The 27411-nt window shown below is 35.7% G+C and overlaps 1 protein-coding gene and 1 pseudogene across 1 annotated transcript; one reads left to right on the top strand and one right to left on the bottom strand.

Annotated features, from left to right (window-relative positions):
* The first annotated feature begins 9614 nt into the window (after positions 1 to 9614).
* LOC120200004 lies at positions 9615 to 18076 on the top strand (annotated as a pseudogene).
* A 2342-nt stretch (positions 18077 to 20418) lies between these two features.
* On the bottom strand, positions 20419 to 23744 carry LOC120204439 (pentatricopeptide repeat-containing protein At1g18485). Its single transcript, XM_039204535.1, has one exon. It carries the CDS (start codon positions 23423 to 23425, stop codon positions 20849 to 20851), a length of 2577 nt encoding a protein of 858 aa, XP_039060466.1. The 5' UTR covers positions 23426 to 23744; the 3' UTR covers positions 20419 to 20848.
* Between the last annotated feature and the right edge of the window lie 3667 nt (positions 23745 to 27411).

Below are 27411 nucleotides of genomic sequence, written 5' to 3'. Positions count from 1 at the left end.
ATTTACTTAAACAGTCTGACAATCAACAATACATATCATATCAATTTTATACTACTTTATTTCAATTCGTATTATTACCCACTATATTATCATGAGAATATATGGTATAAGAGATAGTAAACGAGTGTGCGCTCTATTTGTGGTTTTATTATCAATAACAGTTTGCACTTTCAGTGCCAGTAACAATAATATACAAGTATTGTAAAACACATCACTGTGCATGTAATCCGATATGAATTTCACAATGTCACAACATCGTGAACCCACGGTGCCAATATCATTAATTAGTGAACAATAATCAGTAATCACTCCACCTCATGGCATGATATTTGTACCACCAACTCTCACTCTCATACAATGGGCGCAATTCAAAATCATATATTGTTCTCCATATAAAACATCCATATAATTGAATATAAATAAAAATCTCATAAAACCAGTATTGGGCAATTCATACCAAAATATTCACATGCCATAAAATAAACAATAATAAAATATTATATTTTTAAAAATATGATTTAAAAACATTTTCTATTCAGATCGATTGAGGTTGACTCATCGTAAGTCATTCTTGTATCATTTTATATAAAAAGTTAGTTGCACTCACATGTTGCCTCACTAGATTAAATACTACAACCACTTCGTTATAGGGTTTTATCACATGCTTTCGGTTGCTATCTACACGTCAATCGATTTCCCGACATACATAATTTCAAATATATATTAGTATTTCAACTAATATGCTAAACTCAAATTTTCGTAATATTCTAGAAACGTTATCGACATAAGTTCGATAAAAAATTTAGTCATTCACTCGAAAACTAACTTTAATTCTATCAAATCCTTAAAATATCATTTATCACAATAATTTCACTTAACTTTTCAACCATTAATTTTTAGTCACCATTTAACCTTTCTTTAAAATTAAACTCAACATTTCACTAACATTTAAATTAATCCTTTGGAGCTCACTTAATCCAAATCAACCATCACATTTAACCAATTTCACAATACTTTCAAACAATACTTCAACATTGCCAAACTCTCATTTCATCACTAATATTTTCAAAACTTACAACTTGATCCCTAAGATTTATTAAAATTTCAAATCAATCCAACACACCATTCCATGTTAATCTAGATGCAACATTTCATCAATCAAACCATAATTTCCAGCATGGTACTCTAGTTTTCCAACAATTTTCTATTAATCCTTCACTTTTCAAACCATGAAAAATAGTCCTTAGAACCCAACAAAGTTCCAATTTGATCCAAGCATCTAAGATCATTCTAAACCATTCACATATCAAATTAACAAATTTTTAACATCTCTCCATAGTACCCCATCATAGCCAAAACTTTCAGTTAAGTCCCCCTAATCATTTCCAATCAATTTTCATACTTGTTATACTTCATAACACTCCTAAAGTTAGATTACAACCTTATCTCAATCAAATTCAACTTTCGCTTTAACCACCATAAATACCCACTTCACCATTTAAGCATGAAACAATGAAATACATATACCAATTTGTAGAGAATTAAGTGTAGAACATTTTCTTATTTAATATAACTTTTGAAAAATTTTATTTTTAGACCCTAAACTTTTACACATTTACACTTTAATCCCTAAACTTTTGAAATTTACTTTTCTGTCACCAGTCCAAAATTTGAGATATTACACTTTCAGTTTAAATCCAGAATAAAAATGAGTTTTCTCTCAAACTTTCTTTGTCAAACATTTCTAGTCGAATGAAAGAAAAAAGAGTTTTTCTCAAACGGATCTCAAATGTGAAGGGTTGAGATATTTTCTCTTAAATGAACCCTTGATTTTACCTCTTTCTTAATTAATCTAATAATTATTCATTAAAATTAATTATTTTTCATAAATTTAATTTAAACGCTAGTCAACAAAGTCAAATATGTGATTTAGCATAATACATCAGTTGTCAGGTCAGAGATTAACACGTAAAATCAACGTTTTTCCACCCACAATAACAACTATTAATGTCAGTGGATCAATCTATTATAAATCGATAACATTAATGATCAATTCTTTAATTTTATACCTAAGTTGAAAGAATAAAAATGTACTCAAATATGAGTGACCTATCATATAGTGTACTTTTAAATTTGATACCAAATATATTCAAAATTTAGTATAAATTTAGGGTTTTATTAAAATTTAACCAGTTGGATATCCTAGAAGAGATTTAGGGAGCCCAATAGGCTGACAGGGTGGCCATGTATAGGGATGGGCATGGGACTCGTACTGGATGGAACCTGAACTCGATGGGTTTCGACCCGATCGAGCTGGGTTTTTAAAAAAAATTCGGGGTCGGGTCGGGTTTTTTAAATGTGATGTTCAAGTCGAGTCAGATTTGGGTTTAGGGTGAAAAATACTCGACCCGACCTAAAAAAATATAATTTTACCTTATATATTTAGGAATAATTATAATAATACCCCTCTATATATTATTTTTTTCAATTAAATCACTGTTTTTATTGAATAAAAATTATATTTTTTATTATTTGGGGTCGTGTTCGAATTTTATCTCAAAAAGTCTGGTCTAATTCAGATCGGGTGGAAGGTATATATTTTTCGAGTTGAGTAAAGGATGTAAAATTTTTGGGTCGGGTTGGCCGAAACTGACCCAAACCAGACCTATGCCATCCTTAGCCATGTATCACATCCAATAATTATTACACCGTAAAAAGTAAGTCAGACTTCTTAACTTTACCCTACGAGTACTAACTACAGGCCAATGTAATGTTCCACCTTAAAGCAAAACCAAAGCACGGGAAAAATAGACCATGTCTGCCTTTGCTTGTACAAATACACAACCTTAGCCAAAACTCTTCTCTTAAACGAGAATGGCGAGGAAGAAGAAACAAAACTGGAAATCATCCATTGTTATATGGAATATCTACAGAGATGAAGCGAGGAGATTAGCCACAACTATTACTTCTATAATCCATCGGCCTCCTCGTCCATTTACTTGCACTCGTTGTCATGGTCATTCTTGTCTTCGATGTTGTGGAGATCCCATAGCATTTCTTGTTCGACCTGATGGCTCTTTGGATTGCATTAGTCTTCTCAGTGATCCTAACCAACCCTATTTTTTTATTTGATCACATCGTTGAAATTCACCAAGGCTGATTCAAAGGGAATTCTGTCTTACTTCATCTTCTACTTGCTCATTTATACACTATATTTTATAATTCATATGCATGATTTTGCTTGTGCATGAATTTGCATGAGAATTTAAAAGTTTGCATAACATTTATTTCTTTTAATAAGTGTGTTGTTCATTAAATCATTCGTTGCATTTAAACTTGTAGTTAATTTAGCTATGCACTTCATTTAACTAAATAGTTCATTAATTAAACTAGTTCATTCATTAAATTAGTTCATTCAAGATTACAAGTTCATTGAATAAAGTTAGTTCATTAATTAAACTAGTTCATTTATTAAACTAACTCTTAATTGTTTCATGCATGTTTTCAATTAAAGATTGAGTAAAGTTCACCTTTGTGTCTAGGTGCATGAGAGAAGTGGAACGGTTTCATCATATGCAATAATGTCAGTCAGAATGTCTTCCAATTCTGGATGCGATACAGACGTGTTTGGTTCCAGAAATCAATTGGGTATTATTCTTATATCTCTTATCTTTCCAACACCTTTTGAATCACCTCAATCTGATATTGGGAGCTTGAGATATGATCGATTTATTGAAGACAGTGCAGGCTGGAATTTTGTTACAGGAATTTTATGCATGGATGATTTGGATGAGTTTGAGCCAAGGGAGAGTCTTTTCAACTTCATCCAAGTGACAAGCCATTGAATAACTCTTAATTCACCCATTCAAGGCATTCAAAGCTAATTGTTATCATCTAAATTCAAGGGATGTTCATATTCTTCAAGGGAGCATGCAATGAAGGGTGATTTAATTCACTTATTAAGACAATTTTAAGCATGAAATAGCAAGAGTCTTCCACCCATTCGATGAAATTAAGGCTAAATTCAGATTTAAATTGTCTAGATTCATCCCCAAAATGATCTAGAATATTCAGTCAACCTTGAAGATAATAAAACAAAGCATTCAAGTGCATTTTATTGCTAAATTAACGAGAATGTTTTCATCTTTTGAGACTTTTCATATGCTACTTAGAAATACTATAAATAGACACTTTTGAGATAATTTTTAGACACACATTTGAATATATTAAACATCTTTGAGAGGTTGTTTTCATTCTTGTTATTGAAATTTACCTTATGAAAATAGATGAGGAAATTAAGCCTCCATTGACTCCAATGTCTCCCAAGTAGCTTCTGAGGGGCCACAGTTACTCTATTGAACTTTGACTATTGGAATACGTGTATTCCAAAAACTCGCTCATCCCTTTCTAAAATCTGAACGGGCTCCTCATCATATGACAAATCAGGTCTCAGCTCTACCTCATCAACCTGAATGATGTGATCTGAATCTGGACGGTATCTCCTCAACATATATACATGAAAAACATCATGAATACAACTGAGCTGGGGAGGCAACTCAAGCTGATAAGAAATAGGTCCGACTTTCTTTAGAATATGATAGGGACCAATAAATCTCGAACTCAGTTTACCTTTACGTCCAAATCTTAATATTTTCTTCCATAGAGATACCTTGAGAAAAACTCGATCCCTAACCTCAAACTCGATATCCTTACGTTGCTTATCTACGTATAATTTATGCCTATCAAATGCCTCTTTTAAGCGATCACGGATCAATCTGATAGTATCTTCAGTCTCTCGAACCAGGTTTGGACCCAAAGTTTTTCTATCATGTAACTCTGTCCAACATATAGGAGTACGACATCTACGTCCATACAGTACGGTGCCATGCGATTACTTGCCTGATAACTATTATTGTAAGCAAACTCAGCTAATGATAAGAAGTCTTCTCAACTACCAAAGTAGACACAACATTCATCAGAAATCCACGACGTTCCCCGATCATTAAAATTTTTCGATTATCTGGGGTCTTCATAACAACTCTCTTGGTCTCACAATCGAGATTGACTCGATGTTTGTCCAACCAATCTATGCCGAGAATAAAATCAAACTCTTCCAAAGGTAACTCCATCAGGTCGACCAGAAAAATTTCCCCATTGATCTCTATAGGGCACTCTCTAAAAATACGATCCAACACTATGGACTTGCCTAAGGGACTTTGAACTGTCACTGAATTCTAAGTATTCTCAACAGGAATATTCAGACCCTTAGAAATAGAATGTGATACATACGAATTGGTAGAACCACTATCAAACAATGCAAAGTAGGGAACTGAATGAATAGTAACAGTACCTGAAATCACATTAGGCCCATCGCGATCCTGTCGAAGTCTAGTAGTATAAACCAATGTAGGTTGTCTAGCCTCAGATCTAACTAGACCCATACTCTGAGATGCTCGGCCTCTACTAGCCGATCCTGATTCTCTGCTCTGACTATGACTCACTGCTGGAGTCTGAACAATACTCTGAGTACGAGCGGGAGTACGAGCAAGAGTACGAGCTGGCGTCTGAACTGAACGATTTCGCTCTGGACAGTTCTTCAAGAAATGGTCACCAGAACCACATCTAAAGCATGTCTCCAATTTCATCCTGCACTCACCATAATGACATCTTCCACAGTGCACACATGTCGGCATAGGTTGCAATCTAGAAGACCCACTCTGACTAAGAGGCACCATAGCTGGCGAACTCGATGCTATAGGACTGGCACTAGCACCTCCTCTTTGAAAAAACTCACCCATGCCTCTCTTGTTGGGGCGTACAGAAGAATCAACAGAACTAAAAGGCCTTCTGAATCGGTTTTGAGCTTGATCACTATCTCTCTTGCGCTCCATACCCAATCGCTCTATTTCCTCAGTAGTCTTGGCTATCTCAATCAAGGCATCAAAATTCCTTTCCCTGTGGGTAGCAACTCGACTCCTGATCTCATACCTGAGTCCATTCTCGAACCTCAAGCATCGATCTGTCTTAGTGTCAACAAGTCCAGGAGCATAGTGGCTCAATTGGATGAACTCAACCTCGTAGTCCATAACAGACATATTACCCTGCTACAGATTCTGAAACTCTTGGCGTCGCTCCTGCATACATCTCTCCCCAATATAGCGACTCTGGAAACATGCCTTGAAAAGATCCCATATTAACTGGTTTCTCGGAATACTACAAGAAATCGATTACCACCATCTAAAACTCTCTTTCTTCAGTATAGTCAAAGCACCCTTTAACTTCTGCTCAGGCCTTAGATCCATCCATCCATAACTGTTTCTGTATCCTCCAGCCAATACTCAGCATCAGTCGGAGGTCCACCAGTAATACCCTCAAATGGAATTACTCCAGCAGCTACCAAAGAATTCGAAATCTCGACTACAGTCATATTACTAGGGACTCTAGCAGCTCTCTGAAACATGCGGAAGACAACTCTATTAATGGCATCTTCATTCATGTCAGTATCCTTATCTTCAGTGACGTGGGGGTCTCTCACAGGAGTAATCAGATCATCATGAGAAAGGGTCAGATCTACTTGCGGAACAGGAGGATCACATGGTGGCATCAGATCATCTATCGTAACAAAAGGTCGAGCGACTCGCCCTCGACCACAACCATGTCCTATCCTACGACCTTTAGCAGTGCTCATCGTTGGATCTATAAGACTCTACAGAAAGAATTTGAAACATAAGTCATATTAGCATCATGGATCTCGGATAAAAATAATTCATAAAATAAGGTGATACGTTTTTGAAAATATCAAAATTCTTAAAAATCCATAGTTTAGGACTCATCCACAGTCCGAGTATTTAAAACCGAAAGCTCTGATACCACCAAATGTAACCCCCTAGACCCGGCCTAAACGCTAGGCCTAAACCTAAGCAGTCACATATCTCATTCAGAGATTTTTTTTATATTTAAAACAACGTTGAAATACATGTTTCATTAATATATATATGAAATTTATCCTTAATAAAGATTTATATGATAAACATATATGAACACATAATTTTAGAAAACCATATAAAACATTTACATAACAAAATATCAGTAATATGAATATATCCAATACGATAGCAAAATATATGTCACCAAATACAACTGAAAACATATAAGAATATACGTTCATACAAAGTAAAAGTAGTTGATCTCCCCTGATGCCAAATCTGTTAGCTTGCGGTCTGTTGTTATCTGAAAAGGGTAAAATTTACAGAATGAGCTAAAAAGCCCAGTGTGCTCTTGTGGTGTATAAAAACATATAGATCGAATTAATTCAGAAGAAAAATCAATTTATCAAAACATGTTTTAAAAACATGAACACTACCTCCATCCAATCACCGGAATGTGTAGGTTCACACGAACCATACACCCACATGTACATCGATAAGGCTTAACATGTACATAAAGTAGAGGAGCCTAGGAAAACTGTAAGGCTTACCCTTGCACACAACAAAGGAACCTGGGAAACTGTAAGGCTTACCCTTGCACACAGCAAAGGAACCTGGTAAACTGTAAGGCTTACCATTGCACACAACAAAGGAACCGGGGAAACTGTAAGGCTTACCCCTGCACACAACAAAGAAACCTGGGAAACTGTAAGGCTTACCCTTGCACACAACAAAGGAACCTGGGAAACTGTAAGGCTTACCTTTGCACACAGCAAAGGAACCTGGGAAACTGTAAGGCTTACCCTTGCACACAGGAAAGGAACCATGGAAACTTCCTTCAATTATACCCCCAATGACAATAATAAACATTATGTATTAGAGTAAAAACGATAATTAATCCATTAAAATATAGAAATGTTTCATATTTAGAAGTTAGGTATAAAAATACTGTAACTATAAACCCTATCAGAAATATACAATAAATCAGATATTAAATAAACATTATTCAGAACATCAAATATTTTCTCATAAAAATATTTAGTATCCTCAGAAATATAAAACCGTTCAGATAGATAGTTTAAAACAATAAGATAACACCGTCAGGAAACACACCTGTAACAGTCTGAGTAATCGGATAGGGAAGCCTACTACTGAGTCTGTCAATCACGCTATGTTGCAGCGCTAGATCCTACAAATCGGAAAAATCCATATTAGAATCCTAATATGAATAATCTAAACCTTTATTTAAATAATTTACGGAAACCTACGGGTAATTCTCGTAGTACGCAGTACATGCTGATCTGACGAACGGACAACACCGGACCTAACTGATCCTCGCTCAAGTGAAACATGAGTACCTTCATAAAATATCTTACTGGGTCAATTCCATAACCATATCTCAAATAAATAATCAAAAATGCTAAAAATACTAAAAATACTAAGCATTTTTGGGTTAACGAGCTCGATTTGGGGATTTCGGGTCAGAATTTAGCAAAACGGACATTGGATTCAGGATGTCGCAAAATATAAAATATGACTTTTTGAAAATTTCAACTTTTTGGCCAAAGTCAAAATCAACGGGTTTAACTGACGATTTCGAGGCTTTCGGGTTCGAATTTTGAAAAACCGACTTCGGATTTGGACTCAGGATGTCAAAAATTTAAATTATGACTGTTTGAAAAATTTGACTTTTTGGTCAAAGTCAACGGTCAGTTAACGGGTCGGGTTAACGGTTCAAACCAATTGGGACCGGTCAAACTGGTTCAGACCGATTAAATCGATCAAACCGGTCAAACTGCCCCAAAGCCCATTTCGAAGCTCCCCCACCCGCAAGGGCGGTGTGTGGGTGCGCGTGCGGCGGCCTCTCGTGTCCTAAAAATCACGAAAAATTTTCCTAAAATTATTTTAAGCTATTTTGAGGTACTTACAAAGCTCGGTTCACAATTTTAAACGGTGGATAGCTCGATTTCAACACGTTGAAAACTTTGACCACTTCACCTCCCTCATGCGCCGGCGACGACGGAGACAAGGAGGGCACCGACGGACTCGAAACGACACAAGGAACATAATGGTGCGGGAGGTGTCGAAAACGGAGCAATGATCGACGATGAATTTAAGATTTTCTCAGTGGTGGCGCTAAAAAAATGTCGAGACTTTGAATCAAAATTCATAGCGTTTGACTGCGTTTCACTTCAATTGATTTACGGGATTAGTTCATCGATCGATGACGAACACGATGGTGGTTTCAAATCGACGATCGAAGGCTGGAGGGCGTCAGGATCATGTTTGGAAGTTGGGCGTTGGAGGAGAAAATTTGAGAATTGTTTTTTGTTTTGAAACAGAAAACCCACGTATATAACATGAGTTTGTCGATATTTCAAGGGTTAATTCAGGGCTTGGTCCCTGAAATTCCTTCAACTCTAAAACATGCTTTAAATTTTAAAAACTTTTAATTTAATCCCCAAATTTTATCAATTTACAATTACAATTATATTACTTTTTTCTTTTCCATTTTTTTGGGTTGTTACACACTTTTGAGATCATTTGTAGACACACATTTGAAAATATTAAACATCTCCTAACTCCTAACTCGTACATAGTTAGAAGATCACAATTCATCCTTTAAATTGTATCATCATTCTCCACATCCCATCGGACATACTCATTTATGACTTGGAATACCTAATCGAGATCACATCAGAACCATTGTTATATGGAATACCTACAGAGATGAAGCGAGGAGCTTAGCCACAACTATTACTTCTATAATCCATCGGCCTTCTCGTCCGTTTACTTGCACCCGTTGTCATGGTTGTTCTTGTCTTCGAAGCTGTGAAGATCCCATGGCATTTCTTGTTCGACCTGATGACCCTTTGGATTACATCAGTCTCCTCAGTGATTGCTTTGTTGTTGTTAATCATGATGCTCCTTACCTTGACTTTTATCCCGATCAACGTTGGACTCAAAAAAAAGGTTCGGTTTTTGTTTTTAAAAATGTGTCATTCTGCTTGAATGAATATCCTTTTTTAGAAAAAGGGTTCTTATGGTTTTTTGTTTGGTTTCAGAATGTGGTAAGGGCTATTGAAATGTCATGTCAAAGATCCAAGCCTCTTAATGTCATATGTTCTGGTTACAACAAGTAAGCTTTTGGTTTTAAATTTTGTTGATTAGTTTGTAAGAAAGTTGGGAACTTGGGGTTTTCTTCCCCCCCCCCCCCCCCCCCCCCCCGTTAGCTACTTTTCATGTTGGTGGATTGGCTTTATTTCGATTATTTACTATTATCATTTTACAAATGAGGCCTAGGTTTATGAATATAGGACTCGATTATAGATATTGAGTTTCTAACTTTAAACTTAGCTGAGTATAATTTCTTAAGGGCTTTACTTTTCTGCTTTTTGTTTCTTACTGTGAGGCCTCTGTAAGAAGTAATTGTAGATGTTAACATTTGAACTTTGGATTTAGTTGAATATAATTTCTTAATGGGTTTTTCTTTTTTTTCTCACCTCACTTTATGAATATAGCAATGGGTTCAGGGTTTTATGTGGTTTGGGTTGGTGTTACTTCTGTTGTTTGTATCATTAGAATGGAAGGTGGAAAGGAAGAAAGAAACCCTTAAAGGAGGGCAATTGGAGGGAAACGAAGTCTGTTTGGATGATTCATGAACGCTTTGTCAATTCTACACATCCTGTGAAAAATATTTAGTTTATCTCTGTTGTAATGTTATAAATTGATTCCCTTCAGTTTCTCAACCGCAATAAACAAACATGGAACACTCCATTTCTCATGTTCAAACTTCACGGTTACTTTATAATTTTCATATACAGCATTTTAGTTTGAACCGTAATGACTATATTTACAGACTAATTTAAGCCCTTGATTACTTAAATTTTAAATCAAACTACTTTTGTAATGAACCAATGCTTGTATTCCCGATTATTAGACTAGAACAAGTATATTTAGAACCTTCAGAGGTAATTTTTTCTTCCATGGAAATTGTAATTGCTGTGTTCTTTATCATATATTTATTTGCATTTTTAAATTTGTTTTTAATGGAAGTTCAATTGTTCTTTGTAATATATTATTTGCTTTATTATCTCTCATCAGCTTAACTTGTCTTCCATGAAAGTGGTTTTCTTCATTGAAGCATCCTACAATATATGCATTTGGTATATGCTGTTGGCTATATTTTGCTCAAGCTTTCCGTTTCTCTTGCATGATTGTTTGTGGATTTTTTTTTTGTATTGACAAAACAGCATAAAGAGTCAAGCCAGATTGTTGAGTGTTTGACTTCTTCAGCATGAGATATTCTCCTTGGAAGGGTATGCTGAAGCTTTGAAATTAGGGTTTCAAATCGCGGTCGCGGTCGCGTTTTCGGTTATTTCGGGTTTACCGTGATTGTGGCCGTCGCGGGTAACTCGGACTGCGGCAAAACCGCTATATCGCAGACAAAATCGCGGTCGCGGACCGTTTTTTGAAACCCTGTTTGGAATTGTTTATCTGTCTGTCAAGTATGTCAAATAGGCTGAGAAAAAAAGTATGTCAAATAGCTGTGTCTTGGTGTAATAATTCTTTATTTCTTTACAGTTGTTGTGTTTTTGCAGGTTAGAGATGAGTGCATGTTTTATCTACTGCGGCATACTTCAATATTTGTTCCCATTTCTGACAAGAAACACCTTCAAGTTGTTGGTTCTCCTGTCAAATATTCACGCAAGAAGTCATCAGAGAAAGTAAACATACCTCAATCAGGTATGCAATACCATGTAGCTTCAACTTTACATATTTTGTATTCAACATTTGCGACTGATTCATATCCCAACATGGGTATGAGAATATGGTCCTTCAAAGACCATTCAAATACACGGAAAAAAGTTAAAGAACTTGAACACACTTTTGTTAACATTAACATCCAAGTCCGAGTATCATAGATAATCAGTTGAAAACATAATGTTTCTTGTGCATTTAGATAGATTATGCTTTTGTTGACATTTATTTTCTCTATTAATCTGTGTTATTTCAATTCCTTTGCAAAGCTTAGGAAGGTAGTCCTTGCTTACCTTTTATATGGTTATTCATTTTCCCAATCAGAAGCATCATAAGAATCAGAATCATGTAAATGTCACACAATTGGTGAACCAAAATGTTCTAATGTAGGAAGCGACACTGGGTGCTACTGCTAAGCTGCATGAATATTAGTATCTATTAAGTTCTGATTCTATGGTGTACTTTCAATTAGGGCAGCACTACAAGGTCCTGAAACACAAAGAAGTTACTAGATGGATTAACTTCAATTTTGATATATTATACTGCAACAAGAATCTGCTAAACTGGATAAATATTGTTACTTGATGGAAACATAACATAATTGTGATAATTCATTATCATATTATTATTATTTTGGAAAATGTACATTTTGAACTCTGATTCTAGTAAAGCATGTCAGAATGTATCGAAGGTTGCATTACGATGACAACAATTTCCTTCTATAATGCGCACTTGCAGAGTCTGTTGCCATTAGTAAAAGAAAATTGTGATAAAAAATTCATCAGTCATGCATTTGGCACAAGCAGCTTATGATGTCTGGTTTGAGGGAGATGTTTGACCTGAAGAATGTGCATGGTCATTTTAAAGTGAGCTACTTATTGTAGTGTGCGCTGTTACCACATCCCTCAAGTTTATGTATGCTTATACACTTGTCGCGAACTATCCCCCTTCCACTTTTCCCCCCTCAAAATATGTAGGCCGTTGAAGAAAAAAACAGCTGGTTATTTGCACCCTGAGGTACCTACTTTAGTAGGGACATCAATGGAACATGATATACTAGTCAAGAGATGGTGATTACTAGCAGTTGGTTCTGTTTAACCATTAGAAAAATGGAGGCATTCTTTGATACCAGTACAAGTCAGACATGGAAAAATTCGATCAATCCTTCCCCCCACCCCCAGTTGCTATTTTTAATGGTACTATCATGTGTAATGTTTCTCTATCTCTGCATGCCCTTTTTTACCCTTCCTTTGTTTTAAATAATTAAAAGGGCAAAAAATATTATTGGTTTTTGTCTTGTTGCCTATTGATGGTAGCTCACTTGCAATATTTTGATGTATCTTGTTGTCTATGGTTCCTTACATCAGTTCTCTCCTGTGCAGGAAAGAAAAGGAAGCGGACTTTTGGTTGCAAATATCTTTCCAACGGAGAATTTCAAGGAAGCTCAATTCAGACTGCAGAAGAGCACAAACCATTTTCAAGATCAGCTAAATGGAAACACGACAAGAGACGCCAATCGCTGAATATTCCAGAAAGCAGAGACAAGACCTTCGTTAGACCCATATGCTTTTTTGAAGATTGCTTGCCTAGGAGTCTCAACTCTCATGTTCCCCTTCAACACCTACCAAGTTGGTTATTTCTTTTAACTCCATAACCATGTTTACATGTGTAATTATTTGATTAATGCCAGTGAACTTTATTCTCTGAATCATGGATGCCATGTGTACTAATTATAAATCCAAAATTGAGTTGATGCCACAAATCAAGTGACACCACTTAGATGCAGAAAATAAGTAGACATCTTATTAAATCATAACAAAAATATATTGCCTTGATTGACACTTGCATATTATCTTCACAATTTTATTTGTTTCCTTTATGCAGACGACAGTCCAATGTTCTTGTTACTTGATGCTAAAAGCACCCCACAAAATCTCTAATTCGATTGAGATTGACAGGCAGTCTATGTTTCATAATTTGGAACGCTCTTCATTTGTTCTTCCAAGAGAACTTATCCTTAATATATTTTGAGAGAGAGATTCTCATATTTTTTCCTTCAATTTTCTTAAGGTAGCCATTGTCATACATTTTGTACTTTTACCAGGTAAAATTTTCCCTCCTTGGCTTTAAGTAATATGTTGTGTGACCTTAATAATCTAAAGATATACTAAATGCCTTAGTACCAAACTTTACAAGCTCGAAGTGTCTCATGGAGAATATCTTTGGTTTGACGGAGGCAAACGTAAGCAATCAGTCAGTGCCATGCTCCCACAATGTTGAATGCCGTTTTGCTGGATCTACTTGCCTGTAAGTTGCATGTTACAGAATTTATTACACTAGGGTTGCAATGTTCTATTATTTTATGCTATCGTTTAGGGTGATTTTCAATAAGCATAGCCTTTTTTGGTATTGCTAAAATAGGTTATTGTTGGCTCCATAATCCCATATCTCACTATTACATGTTGCAAAGCAAGCATATTCACACTGTGCATAACCTATATGGTAGTATTTTTACAACTCCATTGATCACCAATGCTAGAAATTGTTCTGATGATATACAGATCTTTCTTTTAACTATGCATATGAACATGCAAAGAAATGGGTAAGGTCAATGGATTGCAGTTATAGCAGTCACGGATGTTTGAAATCCTTTTGATTTATGCATGTGTGTGTACTGCATTAAAAAATGTGTTGCCCTTGTCAATTATTTCAAAGTTAAGCCTCCCTGCATATGTGAAATCGAGTTAAAATTGTATTTAGACCATAAATCATCTGGTAAAGATTTTTATAATATGGTTCTCAGGTATCACTCATTTCTGAAGCAGCTCATACGCAGAGCTAGGCATTAAAAATGTTGAAGAAGTATTGTCCTCTACCATCTTCGGATTGGAAGGCTGAAAAGTCTAGAACAAAAGTTGATGTTAGTATTGCTTCTGAAATTCATATAAGGTGTTAGAAGCTGCAAGAGACATCATTTGAATTGCTTAGGTGAATGTTTTGCCAGGTTGTTGTTGCTACTTTCTGTTTCTTTATTGGGTGGTTGTGGTTGTGTTTGTGTGTGTTTTCAAGCCTTGCTTGACACTATGGTTTACGGTTTTGAGCAAATGTGTCTCTATTTTATGGTGGTTGCGCTATCTTTAGATGAATTTGCACACATCCAATTTGAAGAGTTCAGTTTCTGTCTCTCTTTGGAGATAGAGAACGTGGAAGATGCTTTATCAAAAGTCAACTATAATGTATTCTATTCCAGAGTCGCATATCGGACAAAAGAGGGCTCAAGCGATTTCGTGGTGTTGCCAAAGAAAACCAAAATACTCCAGACACGGATAATATGGAGCTTGAGTTAACCGGGCCTTATTGCTCGAAGACTCAGGTAGTTGAATTTTTGTGGACTGTTTGTAGATGTTTGGTTCCTCCGGATTTGCTGGGAACTCCTAACTGGAGATTGCTAAAGAGAAATATTTTCAGATTTATTCAGTTGAGAAGATTTGAGAAGTTCTCGGTAATGCACTGCATGTATCAGTTGAAATCCTCAGATTTCCCCATTTTATCGAATAACCATAATGCTCAGGTCCAAAAGATTGGTTCAGAATCGAAGAAATTCAGTGAAGCAAATTGTGGCATACATGCTATTAAGCATAAACTACTTGTTAGCTGGATTTTATGGTTCTTTTCATCTTCAGTGGTGCCATTGGTGCAAGCTAATTTCTATGTCACAGAAGGCGAGCGTGGGAAACACTATGTTTTTTATTATCGCAAACCTGTTTGACAGAAATTCATAGACTGCTGTTACTTGCTTGAAAGATCAAAGTTATCATGAATTGGATGAGGCTGCTGTTAGAGCTATAATATGCAGAAGATCATTTGGTTTCTCGAAGCTGAGGCTTTGTCCAAAACAAAATGGAGTTAGAATGTTGGCAAATCTCAATACATCCTCAAAAATGCTGCAAGAAAGAACCCCAAAATATAGATGTTCTTGGATGCGGAAAATTTCAAAAGCTCGATCAATAATATACAAATCCAATCGTGTTAAGTCGGTAAACTGGAGACTTCGTGGCATACATGCAGTTCTAAAAGGTTTACTGTTTAGAGGACCTGAGAAGTTAGGGTCAACAGTGTTTGATTATAATGATGTCTACAGGAAGTTACGTCCTTTTATAACCACTCTAAAGAATGTGTCAACGTCTATGCCTGGTGTATATATTGTTGCTGCTGATGTTTCCAAGGCATTTGATTCTGTTGATCAGGATAAGCTGCTTAGGATGATGGAAGATGTCATGGTTAAAAATATATATTTCTTACAACAGAATCATCAAATTGCATGGTTAAAAATGTATTTGTTTGATTGCCAGAGACTGTCAAACCGGGTTTTACAAATATACTTTCTGTCTCATTTCGCTCATTGTTTGGCGTTCTTGTTGATCAGGTATGTTTTTCATGTCTATTGATGGAACTTTTATATTCTATTCCTGTTGAATCTCTTCCATTTCGTTTATTATATATTTTGGTGCCGGGATCTCTCCAACTTTTGACATCCATAGGAGAGCATATTCCATTTTCCTACTCAAGGAAGGGACTGGTATAATTATTTTAAGAACAAATAAGGGTTAAGTTCTTAATTCAATTTATATATGTATATAAATCTTAGGCCGGCCCCTTTTTTAGGCGTTTAGACTTGCTCTGTGAAAATGTTTTCAGGGGTGCTGCTCAAAAATTTTAAAGCAACAGCTGTTTTCTGACCTACATCAGCTTTTAAAGTGCAATGTGCTTCAATTGGATTCAAAGTTTTATTTGCAAAAGTTGGGGATACCTCAAGGAAGTATCTTATCCACCCTCATTTGCTCGTTATATTATGGGCATATGGAGAAGCATGTTATCTTTCCATATCTTGAAAAAGCTCTTGAACATGTGACGGAAACTTCGTCCACAAGATTTATGCCTTTTGATTCCTCGGATGCAGCGATCTTTCCACCTACTTATTTGCTTCTAAGATTTGTTGATGACTTTCTCTTCATATCAACTTCGAAAGAGCTGGCTAGTGGTTTTTTTGTCCATGTTGCGTCGAGGATTTCCAGATTACAACTGCTACATGAATGAGCAAAAGTTCTGTTTGAATTTTGACGTTGAACATCATTCTGGGATTTTAACAAATAGGCTTTTTACGGGTGAAGATGGTACCACGTTTATTCCGTAGAGTGGTTTGCTTATAAACTCTACGACTTTAGAAGTTCAGGGTGATTATACAAGGTCCACTCTACGACTTTAGAAGTTCAGGGTGATTATACAAGGTCCGTTTCTTTCCTGCATCTTTTTTCATAAATATGATTATGGTTTTTGTTTTATTAATTTTATCGGATCTTTCTTCTCGACTATTGTTTTGCTGCAGTGGTAGCTAACACTTTGGTTCTTTGTTTTAGATGTACCACAGTTTAGCTGCATCAATGATCATAAATTACTTAAATCATCATTGAACATCACAAATGTGTTTATTTATGCTATATCCTTTGACTTACACATATCTGGACATTGATGCGGAAAACCTGAAAGTAATTTAACATATCTGATGTCGGAAACATTTCGTACCCGACAGAAACATGCAAAAAGAAGACTTTTTGTTTATGATTTTGCATCATCCTGTCATCACAACTTTTTGTTTTTAGAATGGATTTTAATCTGCATTTTGAATGTGTTTCCTGAATGATATGTTCATTCTTTGGTTATTGATAGGTACTTAGGTAAGCACTTAAGATGCACTCTTATTATCCGAACGAGAAGACAACCGGACAAGCATCTAAAACAAAAGATGCGCGACTTTACCAGACCCAAATGTCATCTCATGTTCTTTGATCTAAGTATCAATTCCGCATCCGTCGTCAGACTGAACGTCTATCAAGCTTTCCTGTTGCGCGCAATGAAGTTCCATTGTTATCTCGAAGAATTATCGGATATTTTCCAACCTCGCAGAAAATACTCTGAAAAATCATCCTAAAATCCTTCAGGTATGGATTCAATCCTTCACTGTCTTGCTGTAAATCACATGAAAAAAACTCTAGTTCTGCCAATTATGCCTTCCCATATCTAGGTACATGCATGGACTGATGGAGAAACAAAAGAGTTCCGTTCGTCCGAGTTCGGGTTCGGATCATAAACATAAATTGGTGAGGGATGAAGTTGTATGGCTGGGATTAGCTGCATACATTGAGGTGTTGAACAGGAAGCAAGCGAGGTACAAAGCATTGCTTACAAAGCTAAGATCCAAGTTTTATGGTCATAGAATTACTGGGAATGAGTCATCTGAATTAAGATATGCGGTTGAAAGATCGCATTCTTCTTGTTTGTGGAAAATCAAGTTTTAGATCTCCTCTTTTACTTGTCTTTCAGATTGTCTTGTTGTTGAAAGCAGTGATTTAAATCTCGACTTTATTGGTTCTTCGTTATATTTTTGCAGAATATTTAAGTTTTAAATCTCAAAATGAAAATCATATATAAATATATATTAAAGAAGTCATTAGTTTTATTTAAAAAATTAGAATTATAATAAAGGTTTACAAGGTAATTTTAAAATGAATTCATGATTAAGAATCTAAGATATTTTAAAGAAGTCACTGCCTGGTCAAATTATCTCGGTGTCCTCATAGGATATTGATACCCAATATATAATATCAATACCATTAGAAAATGTATTGTCACCTTTAGCTTAAAATGGTTAATATGCTTGTTTGGTTATTAAATGTTTAAGTGGTCCCTAAGACTTATATGTAATGCTTTTATAAAATGTATATTTAAAAATTATTTGATTTAAGATTTTTAAAATATATTTTTCATATTTTTATCAATAATAAATTTTAAATAATAATGAATTAAAGTTAAAAAAGTTGACCCAAAAAAAGCAACAATAAACCTATTTAATAGAAGTATCATTTTATAAGTTTGAATAATTCAACTATTGGTTTGGAATATTATTTTTTGTTTCTGTCATCTAAACCAAATAAAAGATGTTATAGAATTATTTGTAAACTTTTTAATTTCAATGATTATTAATATAAATAATATAAAAATTTAAGGGGTAAATAATTGGTGGTCATTAAACAATAACAAAAAGGGTAAAGTATATAAATAATCCTCAAATTTTTAGAACGTTTGCATTTTGATCACCTAACTTTTAATCATTTGTAGTAAGGTCCCTATCGTAACCATTTGCTGACGTGACACTTAATTGCCGTTAACCCCCTCTCCCTTCTTCTTCTTCTTCTTCGTTTTATTCTTCTTCTCCCGTTCACCCCACCTTTGGTCACTCTACCTCCGGTTAGCGGTGGGTCACACCACCATCACCATCGTCACTGGCATCACCTCCCAACCACACCCCGATCCGCGATCCTTACTCATCGTCCACCGTTTGTCCCAAATCACGAGAAAATTATTCGAACACCCTTCATCGATCTTTTCCCTCAGTCGCTGGTGATCGCCACTGTCGGTACTAGTAGGAGCATCGCCCCATTCCGACCAAAATCTTGCTAGCCACTCGCCGAGACTCACCTACGTTCGCCGTGAAGAGGGCCTGAATCGTCGAAAAATCCCCAAATCTTTTTTTTCTATTTTGATCGATTTTCGATCGGTAGGGCTATTCGTTCGCCACACTGCCACCATCGTTGAAGTCCCCACACCATTTTGAACAAAACCCAATCGATTGTAGCTCCTTTTCATTGTCCCTCCTCTGTCGAGGCGAAGAAGAAGAAGGCGAATAAGGAGGAGGAGGAGAAGGAGAAGGAGAAGGGGGTTAACGACAATTAAGTGCCATGTCAGCAAAACCTAACAGGAGAGTACGACAGGGACCTTACTAAAAATGATTAAAAGTTTGATGGTTGTATTGCAAGTTTTAAAAGTTGGGTGACCAAAATGCAAGCGTCCTAAAAGTTTGGGGACTGTTTATATACTTGACCGTAATAATATAAAAACCCTCACCTGAAATTATAACCTTGCATGGAGACAACAACGAGAAAACTTCTCCTATTTTATCTACTTTGCTTTAACTTTTCTTCTTTTTCTTTTTGAAGTACGACATATCGTCAACATTCGACATTTTCTTCTTTTTCTTTTTGAAATACATGTCGTCAACATTCGACACGGACACACACATGATTGTTTTTAGGGATGAATTTATAATATTTTAAGAAATAAACTTATAATATTTTAGAGAGTGAAAATAAATTATAAATATAAAATATAAAAATATAGCTTAAATGATACAAGTACTTAACATTTTCAATGAACCGACCATCTTACTAACCTCCTTCAGACCATTCCCGAAAGCATATCAAACAAGAGCAGGGGAATATGATCCTCAATATGAAAAACTTAGGGACGAAAAGCATAACATATGTACATAAGAGACACCCATTTCCAAGTAACATAACATATCTACATAAGACACCCATTTCTGTGTAACATAACATATGTACATAAGAGACACCCATTTCTATGTAACATATGTACATAAGAGACACCCATTTCTATGTAACATATGTACATAAGAGATACCCATTTCCAAATAACATAACATATCTACATAAGACCCCCATTTCCATGTAACATAACATATGTACATAAGAGACACCTATTTCCAAGTAACGTAACATATTTACATAAGACCCCATTTCCAAGCAACATAACATATGTACATAAGAGACACCCATTTCCAAGTAACATAACATATCTACATCAGACACCCATTTCTATGTAACATATGTACATAACAGACCCCTTTCTATGTAACATAACATATGTACATAAGAGACACCCATTTCCAAGTAACATAATATATCTACATAAGACCCCCATTTCCAAGTAACAGAACATATCTTCATAAGACCCCCATTTCCATGTAATATAACATATGTACATAAGAGACACCTATTTCCATGTAACGTAACATATCTACATAAGACCCCATTTCCAAGTAACGTAACATATGTACATAAGAGACCTATTTCCAAGTAAAATAACATATCTACATCAGACACCCATTTCCAATTAACATAACATGTCTACATAAGACACCCATTTCTAAGTAACATAACATGTCTACATAAGACACCCATTTCTATGTAACATAACACGGGTACCGATAGTGAATCAAACTACCAGTACTTGTTCCTTGTAAACTACCAGTAATCTCCGCAAGAACAAGACCCACTTCTAAAATGATGAAAACGCTTGTTGTCTCGAATAACTATCTCTCTTTCAACAACCACTGATATCAGCTTAGCAGCATTGTGACAATCCACACAAATACGCAAGTTCTTGTTGATTCTTAGTGTTTCACCTCTACTTGTCCTCAACAATCCAAGACAGATTGCTTGCTTCTCACTATGTCTCCTCAATACTTCAATCTTCTCATATTCAGCCAATTCATGAAGAACGGATTCAGTAATTGGTTTATATCCAATTTTACTTATTTCTTCCTCTAATCTTCTCCACATGTTCTGCATTTGTTGAGAGCCTGTAAATGAATTGTTTCCAGCCATAAAGCTATAAACTTTCCCTCCGATTTCAATCCAACTACGACCAGCACCCTTTTGTAGGCCAATCTCCTTCATCTTTTGGCGCACTCTTCTTACGTCGTCCCACTTCCTGGATCCTGCAAATAAGTTCGAGAGTAATACATAGTTCTCGGCTTTGTTAGGCTCCAATTCGAACAACTTTTTGGCAACCTTCGCTCCAATATCCAGTGCACTAAAAGTTTTACAGGAACTGAGTAAAGAACTCCAAATTCCAGCATCTGGTTCATAGGGCATTTCGTTTACAAGTCTCACAGCTTCATCCAATCGTCCAGCGCGACCCAGCATATCGATAGCACATGCATAATGCTCCAATTTTGGTGTTAACCCGTGGAAATTCTGCATCTGGTTGAAATACTTCAACCCCTCTTCTACCAACCCTGAATGACAGCATGCCATTAATATACCAACAAAAGTTAAACCATCAGGCTTCCGGCCAAATTCTTGCATCTTTTCAAATAGCCCCAGTGCCTCTTTTCCATCTCCATGTAATCCATATCCTACAATTATAGCATTCCATGATGCCACATCTTTATCCCTTGACCTGTCGAAAACCCTTCGAGATTGTTCTATACAGCCACTTTTCGCATACATATCTATTATTGAGCAACCAACAAATGTGTCTTCTACTAGGTAGGCTTTCAAAGCATAGCAATGTGCTTCTCTTCCGAGCCGCAAAGCTGATAGCTGTGAACAAGCACCGACAATGCTGTTTATGGAAATTTCATCGGGTTGAATTCCATCCGAAAGCATTTGACGAAAGAGAACTAAAACCTCATCTGGAAGTCCATTCTGAGAATAGCCAGCAAGAAGTGCATTCCATGATACTAAACTTTTGTCTTCCATCTCTTCAAACAATACTCTAGCACTAGCCGACTTGCCACAACGAATATACAGTGATAACAATGAGATTAAAATGAATGTATTGGTTTCTAATCCAATTCGTATCAAATACCCATGAATCTCTTTACCGAAGCGCAGAGTTTTCAGATGACCACAAGCCAAAAGTAGGCTTCCTAAGCTAAAGCGGTCTGGTTCTATGCCAGCATTTATCATTTGGAGGTAAAACTTCAAAGCTTTCTCAGGAGCACCATTCTGTGCATAACCACCAATCAGTGCATTCCAAGAGCTTACAGTCTTAATCTCCATACCATTAAACACGAGCTGTGCAGAGAACAATGACCCGCACTTTGCATAGGCTGCAATGAAAGCATTAGCTACCAAGTCATCATAATGAAAACCATGCCTAATTGAAAAACTATGAAGTTCTTTCAAGCAAAGCAATTCAGACTTCTCTAGACAAACAGGAATCACATTCAGTATGGTAACTTCATTAGCCTTTTCCCTCCCTTCAACTTGCATTTTCCTTAGAAGATCGAATGTCCCAAGAGTATCACCTTCTGTTGAAAGGCCCCCTATCATTGTGTTCCAAGATACTACATTTTTGTTATTATCCTTATCAAACAAGATTTTGGCTTGAGACAAGCACCCACATTTGGAATACATATCAATCAAGGCATTTTTCACCATTAGTTCCTGGTTCAATCCCAGCTTCACAGCCAAACCATGAAAAACCATCCCCATTTCCAAATTCCCTTCCACTGCACATACTGGTAATATAGTCACCAAACTAGCCACATCCGGAATCAAACTTTCCTCACAGTTTATCATTTTACGAAACACACCAAGACCCTCATGAGTAAAACCATTCTCAGCAAACACACAAATCATGGAATTCCATGAAACCAAGTTCTTTTCAGACATATAATCAAACACTTTAATTGCTTCATCAACAAGGCCACATTTCCCGTAGAAAGCTATCAAAGCATTACATACGAAGACGTCCCTAAGTAAACCCAGCTTCACATTCATTCCATGAACTCCCTGTCCTAAACCCACATTCAAAATCCCTCCACAAGCCTTAATCACGCAAGGGAAAGTGAAATTATCAGGCTTAAACTCAGTTTTCAAGACCAACTCAACAAAAGTCCTCAAAGCCTCTTCATAAAGCTTGTTTCTGGAATACCCACTAACCATTGCATTCCACTGAAACAAATTCTTCTTTTCTAAACCATCGAAAACAAAACGAGAATCCAAAGGGGAGCCGCACAAGGAGTACATTGTGATGAGACGGGTGGTGATAACGACGTCGTTGTGGAACAGGGTCGACGAAGCCACCATCCGGTGAACCTCTCGACCCGTTTCAATGTCTTGGTAGAATCCACAGGCTTGTAATAACAAGCCTATGGCTTCTTTTCTTTGTAAAGAATCTAGAGTTTCATGGCGGGGAATTTGTCGCAGCAAGAGAGTTAAAGCTTGAGGGAGGCTCTGTTTTGATTGGCAAAGACTGGTTAATTGTTGGAGGAGAGGGAGTTGGTACTTGGTTGAAGCGTTGATTTGAAGAAATGGTGTTGTTGGAGAAATGGACGAGTTTAGACGTTGATAGTCTGTTCTTCCAGTGATAAGTGGTGGCTCGTGGTGATGACGACGGCGGTGATGGGAAGGTGATGACGGGTGTGCCACCACAGCCATGATAACAGTTATCTCTTCAAGATATGTATATAATGGTGGAAAGGAAACTCTTCGAGATATTTAAACGATTCAAGAGGATAGGCCAAATTTACATTACCATTTTGGTCCTTTAATCTTATTAGTTAAGTCATTTTAATTAAAATTTTGTTATAGTATTATTTTATGTAAACTATGTATATTTAATAACTTTAAAAAAACACAAATAATTTATCTTCGTGGTTAGAGGAATAATTATTGTTTTTAAAGGTCAGTGATTAAAGGAATAATTGTTTTGGTCTTATATTTTTTAAAATTACTGTTGAGTTAATCGATCGATGGAATCGGCCAAGAGGGGGGTGAATTGACAATTAAAAATTTGGTGGAAGCTTTTGCAGAAAATTGAAAGTAATTTGCACAACGATTTAGAGTGGTTCGACTTTCTCAACCAAAGTCTACGTCCACTACCTTAGCTATCCACACTAAGGATTTTCCAACAAATTCACTAATTTGTTCTTTCTTTTGAGGCAAAGAGATAACCTTACAACTCCCTCAAGAATATACCCCAATTCTTGATAACACTTTTTCTCAAAGAGAAGATTACAAATTTGCAAACTTACAAGGAAATCTTCACAAGGTAGATTGTTTGCACAATTCTAGAGCAAAGAAAAGAACACTAAAAAATGAATACAATTGAGTACAAGTAGTGATCTTGAAAGCAAAATGAATATTTGAATGAAAAATAGGCTTGAAATGCTCAAACTTGAGGTTTGATGCTTTCTCTTTGATTCTATCTTAATTCTTGATTCTTGTTGTTTCTTCTTATTGATCAATGGTTTCTAAGCTTGTTTAAATACTCATTCAATTGATTCTGAACGTTGGGGATGATTAGTGGAGTCAATAGAGCCGTTTAAGTGTGAAAACAATTAATAAAATAGTTTAGGAGCGTCAGTGCATCAATGCATATACAAGGTGCATCGGTGCAAAAATTGTAAAATTCAAATATTTCGACCGTTGGACCCTTAGTGCATCGGTGCACTAAGAGTGCATCGATGCATGAAGTGCATTCGATGTTTCAAAATAGCCTGAGTGCATCGATGCATGTCTTGTGCATCGATGCATCAAATGCATTCGATGTTTTCATAAAACCTTGAGTGCATTGATGCATAAAATGCATTCGATGTTTTCATAAAACCCTGAGTGCATTGATGCATAAAATGCATTTGATGTTCAATTTATTCATTGGTGCATCGATGCATGGATTGGTGCATTCCTTTGAAAAATTGATTTTAGGCTTGATTTTGGTTCAAAATACTTTGTTAAAATTGTTTCAAAAATAGTTTAAGTATAAAACACAATTTTACACATTTAGTAAGGTTTGAAAATTGATCTTGAAAGACTTGGAGTAATAATTTGATATTCGAGTAATTAAATCGAATATACTTAGAAAATCATTTGTAAAATCTTAAAATTTATTTAACTTAATTTGTTATATCGAAACATCAAAATGTTTTCAACAATTTCTCCATTTTTGATATAACAAAACATTTGTGTAATTTTAAGATTTTCTTTGAAAATAAATTTTGAAATCAAGTTTGAAATTACCCCCTTACTTTAACACTTTCTCCCCCTTTTTGTTAAATCAAAAAAACTTTAAAACAATTTTAAATAGGATTTGAAAAGCTTAGCCAAAATGTTTTTAGAAACTTAAAGTTTAAGCTGCTAAGATCAAAGATCAAGAGAAAGGTTAGACATTAGTTTTCATAAACAATATTCATATACATGTAATGGATAATTAGTCATATATGTCTAATGATGCAAAAATAAGTATTAATATCAAAAAGAAAATTCAAACCAAACATATATATAATAAGATTTAATATCCAAAACAATCAAAATATAAATCCAAACAAATTCAAACATCCAACAATCGAAGTAAAATAATCCCAAAGCATTCAAAATGTTTTAACAAGAAAAGTTCTAAGTTGATCCAAAGCAAAAACAAATCAAGGTCTACTCGTCCATAGAAGGATCGGGAGGATGAGGAAATCGTGCTTGCATCTCAAGAGAAAGAGCATCCATACGTGCAAGCATCTGCCGTTGAAACTCCATTTGTTGAGCTTCCAAAGTGTCTAAGTGATGATTCACCACTTCTTTGTTAGCAGTCAAATGGGATTTGATGGAAGCAAACCGTAGATCAAATGTCTCCAAAACTGAACGAAAATATGGAGGCACTTGATCCTCTTGTGGTGCCGGTGCATTGTCGGGATCGTCAATGTCTTGAAATAATCCTTGAAGCTCGGGATCATCATCTACAGCCGGTGCCGATGGAGGAGGAGCACGAGAAGAGCTAGGAGCAACTCGTGAAGAACTAGCTCTCGGAGTTTACTTAGAGGGTCGATAGACCCATAGACCAGTTTCCTCGTCCTGTTTCCGATCAGCTTTCTTTAACGAGGTGAGATTGATTTGGTTTTGGAGAGGAATGGGATTGTTAAGAGAGACGTTAAGACCGAGTTTGATAAAAAGGTTACTAAGAAGACATCCATAAACTAATGTTTCGACATGTTTTAAAGGAAAAATGTTTATGGTATCCACTAGCTCACTAAATATAATGTGTGTCAAGTTTATTTTGTTCTTATTCTTGATACAGTGCATCCACCATAAATTCCTAATACGAAGAGTGGAGTACCTACCTCCGGATGGTCTAAACCACCAAGAGATCATCAAATGAAGAAAACGATCGTGATGAGATCGTAGAGTACTAACACTAGCATTTGGAACATAGGGATATTCCACAGTTTCTTTCTCATTATATAACCCATTATCATCTAGCCCAAATTGCCTAGCTATAGACTCAGAGTCAATATGAATATATTGTCTTAAAAGGTGGGATCTAATTCCTATACTTCCACATTGAGTCTCGTTTTGAATACATACCGCATTAGAGTAGAAAATGCGGACTAACAAATGATAAACAATAGGTTTTAGTGAAAACAATTTATCAAACTTCCATGTTTTGAGAATCGGAAGGTATTTGAAGTCAATATCAATCATGACTTGAACAGAAGGAATACGTTCTTCTCGAATTCTATAAGATTGGAAAGAATTCATGTACCTATGGTACAATTCTTCTCTACGACGTTCAGGAATATTAAAACAGGAACTTATAATGTTTTGGTCATTTGGATTTGGATTTTGAGGTTGAGAAGAAATAGGAGGTCGGTTTGAATGACTCGATGAAGACCTAGGGCATTTTGGGTTTGACATGATTTAGGAAACGAAATTAGAAATGTAACCTGCAATTTTGAAACACATGTATGCAAAATAATCAATCCCAAAACTCAATTGAGTCTGCAATAATTCAAGGTTCTCTAAACCGAATCCTAATGGGAAAAGTTTTTGAAAACTATTTGAAAATAACATTTAGAGATATCATATTTCATATAGTTTTTCATGAAAACAATACAATTAAATCAAAAACAATGATTTTCGAAAATAACATTTTTTTATTTCAAAAATTCAAAGACAATGTTGAAAAATTGCTTGTTTTTGACGAATTTGATTGTAAAATCTAGTTTAGAATCATAATATAATCAATTCCCGATATAATGTTCATCCTAGAACTAATCAAAACTAGTTCTAAGTTCAAAAATCAATAA

The sequence above is a fragment of the Hibiscus syriacus genome, unplaced genomic scaffold (genome assembly GCF_006381635.1).
Source record: "Hibiscus syriacus cultivar Baekdansim isolate YM2019G1 unplaced genomic scaffold, ASM638163v2 tig00000340_pilon, whole genome shotgun sequence".
NCBI classification, from domain to species: domain Eukaryota; kingdom Viridiplantae; phylum Streptophyta; class Magnoliopsida; order Malvales; family Malvaceae; genus Hibiscus; species Hibiscus syriacus.
This window is presented reverse-complemented; position numbering and strand designations above follow the sequence as displayed.